Source organism: Babylonia areolata, chromosome 32 (genome assembly GCF_041734735.1).
Source record: "Babylonia areolata isolate BAREFJ2019XMU chromosome 32, ASM4173473v1, whole genome shotgun sequence".
Lineage (NCBI taxonomy): Eukaryota > Metazoa > Mollusca > Gastropoda > Neogastropoda > Buccinidae > Babylonia > Babylonia areolata.
In genome coordinates this window covers 16490994-16498493 of record NC_134907.1, presented here as the reverse complement: position 1 = coordinate 16498493, position 7500 = coordinate 16490994, and the positions used below count along the sequence as shown (strand labels likewise).

The 7500-nt window shown below is 44.3% G+C and overlaps 1 protein-coding gene across 1 annotated transcript in view; it reads left to right on the top strand.

Annotated features, from left to right (window-relative positions):
- The window catches only part of LOC143276441 (poly(rC)-binding protein 2-like), a 183144-nt gene that overhangs the window by 71196 nt on the left and 104448 nt on the right, over positions 1 to 7500 (top strand). The window contains exons 4-5 of the mRNA XM_076580933.1: positions 4118 to 4150; positions 5860 to 5976. Of these exons, the coding sequence (XP_076437048.1) occupies positions 4118 to 4150; positions 5860 to 5976 (150 nt within the window). The remainder of the gene's footprint in view (positions 1 to 4117; positions 4151 to 5859; positions 5977 to 7500) is intronic.

Genomic DNA, 7500 nt, shown 5'->3' with positions numbered 1-7500 from the left:
ACATAAGAGAGATGGAGAGAGAGAGAGAGAGAGAGAGAGAGAGATTACAAAAATGGTACCAGCTGACTTCGTAACAAAAGACACACACACACTTGCAGGTGCTTGGAGACTAATATCAAATAACGTGATACGCTTGATATCAAATCATACAGAAAAATAAAACCACAGTCAAGATACAGCAAGGAAACACACACCAAAAAAAAAAAAAATCATAATAAAATGAAATAAATAAAAGATTGCTTGAGGTTTTTTCGCCTGTTGGCATTATTCTTCCCGTTCGCATTCAGAACATTTTCTCATTGTGCTAAGTTCTAAAACGGGCACCAAGCTGGGAATTATGATGAACGCTGAGAATATGATGTGTGGATAACGATAAGGAGCAAAGTACTTGACTTATTCTGTTACAAAATAAATTCTGAAAATAAATAAATAAATAAATAAATAGAAGGAAAGCCGTAAGTCTGAATTGTATATCTGAGCAGCAGATGAATTTTATGTTATATTAATTTCATTCAATATCTATTTAATGTCAGGTGCAGTTGAAACGGTGTTGTTTGTTTTTCGCCGCCCCCCTTAAAAAAAAGAAGAAGAAATCATTAGAAAAGATTTACGTGTGTGTGTGTGTTTATATACCTTATGTGCGAAAGATTTTCTTTCTGTCTTTATTTCTGTCTGTCTGTCTCCGTATCTGTCTCTCTATCTCTGTCTGTGTGTGTGTGTGTGTGTGTGTGTGTGTGTGTGTGTGTGTCCCTCTCTGTCATTATCTCTCTATCCCTCTGTCTCCCTCTCTGTCACTCTGTCTCTCTCACTCTCTGTCTCTCCCTCTCTCATTCTCTACAATCTCTTTATTTTACTCTCAGTCTCTGTCTCTCTTCCTATCTGTGTGTGTGTGTGTGTGTGTGTGTATGTATGTGTGTGTGTGTTTATATACCTTATGTACGAAAGATTTTCTTCCTGTCTTTATTTCTCTCTCTCTCTCTCTCTCTCTCTCTCTCTCTGTCTGTCTGTCTCACTCTCTCTCTCTCTGTCTCTCTCTCTCTGTCTCTCTCTCTCTTCAATCTCTGTCTCTCTTCCTATGTGTGTGTGTGTGCGTGTGCGTGTATGTCTGTGTGTACGTGCGTGCATGTGCATGTGCGTGTGTGTATATGTGTGTGTTTTTCCTTGAGTTGGGGGGTCGGGAGGGGGGGTGCGGGGGGGGGGCGCTGGGGAGAGAGAAAGACCTTCAACCAGACAAGACTTAAACAGAGGAACGACTGGATTATTGCGTCTGTACTGAACTACTATATTATAGGGACGGGGCGGGTGGTGGTGGTTGTTGTGGTGGTGGTGGAGGGGGTGACTGTCTCATTTTTGGTCCGGGACGGGACACGCGCGCACTCGCACGTTCGCCTCAGCAACAACAAAAAAGCACACACGCACACACACGTGGAAACAATAATGTGGTTGGGTGGAGGGTGAGGGGTGTCGGGGGAGAGGGGAGATGGGGGTAGGGGGTGGAGTATGGAGGTGATGGTAGCAGGGGGAGGGAGGGGTGGATGGGGGGGGGGGAGGGAAGCTGTAAAGGCGTGTATGCACGAGCAGGTTAAGCTCGTACGCATGCACGCGTTCAAGCTGTCTCAAGCTCATACACACATACACACACACACACATACATATGCACACTGAGAGACACAGGAGACAGAAACTGACGCACACACACACACACACACACACACTCTCTCTCTCTCTCTCTCTCTCTCTCTCTAACACGAGGTTAGAGAGAGACCTTTATTTAGAGGAGGCGGGGGTTCTTTGGGGGGGGGGGGGGGGGGGGACGTCGACTTTCGTGCTTTTTCCGTGTGTGTGTGTGTGTGTGTGTGTGTGTTATATGCATGTGCACGGGTGTGTTTTTGTGCGTGATGTGCAGGCGACTGCGACCTGTGTGTGTGTGCTTGTGCGCGCGCGTGCGTGTGTGTGTGTGTGTGCGCGCGCGTGCGTGTGACTGCGTGCACGTACACAGGTTAAATGCGACGCAATCCAGTGAGTTCAAGGCCGCGTGCTCAGCTTGGCACAACATCAGAAACAGTCATATCGCGTGTCTGGAACTATTATCGTCACTATTTGTGTGTGTGTCTGTGCGTGTGATACGGTAATAGCAAATAACAGTGTAGATTAGTGGAATAAGTGTGTTGATACTCTTATTATTTTACAATATCAGTAACTCTCGTGTCGAGATTCTTGGAAATACTATTGTCACTGGGGTTTTTTTTGTGATTTGGTAATAGTAAATAACAGTGTAAATTAATGGATTAATATATGTATATACATATACATAGAGAGAGAGAGAGAGAGAGAGAGAGAGAGAATGTATTCTTTTACAATATCAGAAGCATTCATATCGCGGTATTGTTTGCGTTTTTTGTTGTTTTTTTTTTTTTTTTGGGGGGGGGAGGTTGATATCATAGTGTCTCTATTTTATTGTGGTATGATAATAGAAAATAACAGTATGAATGAATGAATAGATATACATTGATAATTTGGCTTGTGTTTATTGGCTGGTGCGAACTGTAATGTAACACACACACACACACACACACACACACACACACACACACACACACACACACACACACACACACACACACAAGCATGTACACACAAACACACACACACAAGCACACTCACTCACTCACACACGTGCACGCACAACACAACACATAACAACACATAACAACACTCAAATATGTGTGTGTGTGTATATATATATATGTGTGTGTGTGTGTGCGTGTGTGCGCGCGCGTGTGTGTGTGTGGGGGAGCAGAGTGCGTGTGTGTGTTGGGAGGGGGGAGTGTGTGTGTGCACGTGTGTGTACGTGTGTGTGTGTGTGTGTATGGAAAGTTTGAAAAAAAATGAGGGGGTGGGGGAGGGAGGTAGAGAGAGACTACAAACGCTGTTGTGTGTGTGTGGAGTTGGTAGACGCAGAGAGAGAGAGAGTGGGGCGGGGGAGGGAGTGGGGGGGGACGAGAAGAGGTACAATGGAGGGGGAGGGAGGAGAGGAGGAAGGAGAGAGAGAGAGAGAGGGGGGGCGGGGGGGCTGTTTAATGCTGTTGTTGGCACAGTTGTTTTGCGTTGATGAGAAACAGCTGATGATGCTATGCAGTACAGCCACTACTAACCACTCCACCAACAACCACCCCCCCCCCCCCCCCCCCCCCACCCACCCCTGCCCAGTGTATAATACCCTCTGTCTTCGGCCATTTATCTCACCTGCCCCCCCCCCCACCCCCCAACTCCCCTCCCCCCCCGCCTCCCCCATGCCCCCCCCCCCAACCCCCCCCTCCCCCCCCACACACACACACGCACACCCACGCCCCCCTCCCGTCTCCGTAATATACCTTACCTATAGTAGCTTCTTTGTCTCTGTGTCGGCCACTCTGTCTGTCTCTCTGACTCACTTTCTGCCTCTCTCTCTGTCTCTCTCTCTCTGTGTCTCTCTCTGTCTCTCTCTCTCTCTCTCTCTCTCTCTCTCTCTCTCTCTCTCTCTCTCTCTCTGTGCCTCTTTTTTTTTTCTCTCTGACTGTCTTTCTCTATCACCTGCTTCACCCTCTCGCCCCCCTCTCTCTCTCTCTCTGTCTCTCTCTCTTTGTCTGTCTGTCTCTCTGTCTCTCTCTGTCTGTCTATCTGACTATCTCTGTCTGTCTCTGTCTGTCTGCCAGAGATGTTTGTCTGTTTGTCTACAGGTCTCTGTCTCTGTCTGTATGTATATGTATATCTGTGAGAGAGAGAGAGAGACAGAGAGAGAAAGAGAGACAGAGAATAATGATTTTCTTTTCAATGTCTTTGGTTTTGGCGTGCATTTATTTTAGATTGAGGTGGGGGACGGGGGTTGGTTTTTTTTTTGTTTTTTTTTTGTTTCTGTTTTTTTTTTTTTAATCAAAACTCTTCACGCATGCCCCCAGCCTCCTCCTTCCCCCCCACCCAACCCCTCACACTCCTTCACCCACCCCCCTCTTCCCCAACACACACCCTTCCAATATTCTGTGTATAACCTGGTCGTACTGTTGTATTTTTTGTTTCATGAATTTATTTCCCGATCGATTCACAGGAACTAATGTCGAGTTTTCGGTTTCTGTTGCAGAAAGGTGACAATATCAAGAAATTCCGAGAGGACGTGAGTATCTGTTGTTTTTTTTTTGCGTTTAGTTATCAACATACAAAGTGTTAATGTTTAGCTTTAACGTGAGGATCTGTTTTCTGCATTCAGTTATCAACATACAAAGTATTAATGTTTAGCTTTAAAGTGAGTATCTGTTTTATGCATTCAGTTATCAACATTCAGAGTATTAATGTTAGCTTTTACGCGAGTATCTGTTTTATTTCATTTTAACGGAACCAGTTGTGTAAATTATTAACTGTGTCTGTTTTTCGTGCGTTTGATGTGATTATAGAGTTTCATTTTAATGTTTGTTTTCACGGAAATAGTTGTAAATCAATCATTGACTGTATCTGGGCTTTTTTTTGTGTGTGTGTGTGTGCGTTTGATCTGATACAAAGTTTCATTTTAATGTTCGTTTTAAAGGGAAGCAGCTGTTAAGTTATTGACTGGGATGTTTTTGCGCCAGCGATTTGTCAGTTTTGATTTTTGTTGAGTGATTTATTGTTGCGTCGTGTTTGATACACTGGAATCAGATATGATATTGTATGATTATGTACACATGCATACACACACACACACACACACACACACACACACACACACACACACTGAGAGAGAGAGAGATTCGAATAGTGATAACAGCTGTTGATTAGGAACATACTGATAACAATGATAATGATGATAATAATAATAATAGTGATGATGATGATGGTGATAATAATGATGATGATTGTGAATGTGATTAGTGTACACGTTTTCAGTTCACATACCCATGCTTTTTGTTGCTGTTTTTTTGTTTTGTTTTTTGTTGCTGTTTTTGTTGTTGCTGTTTTGTTTTGTTTGGGGGGGGGGGGGTTGTGTGTGCGTGTTCTGTTTTTTTTGGTGGTTTTTTTTTTGTTTGTTTTCTTTTTGGTTTTTGTAGTAGAATCGAGGCCTCCACTGTTTGTGTTGAATTAGTTAGTCACTGTCCTTTTGAAAGCTAAAAAAAAAAAAAAGGGATCCGTGAAATTTATATATTCTGTTTGTTTGTTTTTTGTTGTTGTTTGTAATATTTTTGTCTGCGGGACTTCAGCTGTGAGACAGTTGCGAAGGTTTCGTTCACATTTGATGAGTTCAGTTTCAGTTCTTCGTTAGGAAGACACCGTCATTTTGTTGGGTTTTTTTTTTGTTTTTTGTTTTTTTTGGGGGGGGGGTGTTTGTTTTTTGTTTGTTTGTTTTTGTTTAGTCTCGTTCAGTTTATAAACTTTATGTACGAAAGATTTTCTTTCCGTCTTTCTCTATTATTCCTTTATTTTGTTGTTGTTGTTGTTTTATCAAATTTATTGTTTTTGTTGTCATTTTGGACAAGTTTTACAAATTGTGAACAATTGTTCGTTTTTACGTTCTTCATCAAATGTAAAAACAAGATTTTTTTTATCGTTTTGTTTGTTTGTTTTGTGTTGGTTTGTTTGTTTTTTTAAGGTTTTATTCCTTGTTAGCTTCTGGTCGCGTTTTGCAATTAGCTATCATTTTTCTTTTGTGTACAACACGAAACCAAAAAAATGGACGGCCTTTTGTTGTTGTTGTTGTTGTTTCGTTTTTGTTTAATGACGCGTCTTGCTGTTAGCAAACAGACGTTTTCAGTGCAGTGTAGGAGTGAGTGGGTGATTGATTGATTGATTGACTGACTGACTGACTGACTGATTGATTGACTGAACGGGTTCTGGCTGGTTGTGACTGTTCAGAGTGGTGCCAAAATCAACATCTCGGACGGGTCGTGCCCGGAGAGAATCGTCACGGTCACCGGGTCCATCGACACCATCTTCAAGGCCTTCACCATGATCTCCAAAAAGTTTGAAGAGGTATTTGGTATTTGTATTTTGTATTTCTTTTGATCACAACATATTTCTCTGTGTGAAATTCGGGCTGCTCTCCCCAGGGAGAGCGCGTCGCTACACTACAGCGCCACCCTTTTTTTTTTTTTTGTAATTTTTTCCTGCGTGCAGTTTTATTTGTTTTTCCTATCAAAGTGGATTTTTCTACAGAATTTTGCCAGGAACAACCGTTTTGTTGACTTGGGTTCTTTTACGTGCGCAAATTGCATGCTGCGCACGGTACCTCGGGTTTATCGTCTCATCCGAACGACTAGCGTCCAGACCACCACTCAAGGTCTAGTACTAGGAGGGCGAGAAAATATCGGTGGCTGAGCCGTGTGATTCGAACCAGCGCGCTCAGATTCTCTCGCTTCCTAGGCGGACGCATTATCTCTAGGCCATCACTCCACAGCAGTTGTTTGAGAATTTTTGTGTTTTGGCTCACCCCCCCCCCCCCTCCCCTCCCCGCACCCCTCGTACCTCCCAGCTGCGAAACAAAACAATATGTTGGTCATGTACTGTGTGTGTGTGTGTGTGTGTGTGTGTGTGTGTGGCTGCTAGCCTTGCACTTTTACAGCTTCATGTGTCTCTCGTGAATGACTGTCCGTGACTCTGAAACCCGGGAAGCAAGATTGCATTGGCTTTTGGTGCTGCAGCCTCAGGGAGGGTAAGTTAGGTCGGCGGCCTGCATTTTACAGCTTAGCTCAATCAGTACGGCCAGCCCTCTCTTCTCCTCTACACAGACCCCTCGGATGTCCAGTGGGTGTCTGAATGACCCAGCCTTTAGCTTCCGTCGTCAGAATTGTGGTATCTTTGTCAACATTCACCTCTTCAGAATAAGAGCCTTCCGCTTGCAATATTTTGATGATGGTAATTGGGGTGAAACGCTGTTAACGTCGTCTCTTTCGCCGTTCGTATGGAGAGAGTTAGTCTTTCGTGAACGACTGTGACACTCAAAACTGGGAAGCTCTTAAGATTGCTGTGGCTGTTGTCTTGCTACAGCCTTGGGGGGGTGGGGGGGTTGTGGTCGGTGGAGGGGCGGTTAGTTGGCCTTTAGGGGGGGTGAAGGGGGGACCATCCCAAACGCCGACTGCCCTCTTAAAGTCTTCTCGGCCGAGAGAGAGAGAGGTGAGGCGGGGTGGGGTGGGGGGTGTAACTTGCGCAAGACACTCTCCTCTCCACTACGCTCAAATTCCTAGCCTGGATAGTCAGGACAGCTCTGCTATTCTAATGGTCATAGTCGGACACGATTGACTGCCATACTTCTAGAATCTTCTTCATTTTCTTCTTCTTCTTCTTCTTCTTTGTTAGTGGGCTGCAACTCCCACGTTCACTCGTATGTACACGAGTGGGCTTTTATGTGTATGACCGTTTTTACCCCTTCGTGTAGGCAGCCATACTCCGTTTTCGGGGGCACTGCCATACAGCCTCCCGCCCCCTCCTCCTCCTCCTCCCTTTACCATTGTCATGTACATGATTTACATCGTCAAAGAAGAAACGTTTTATCTCAAA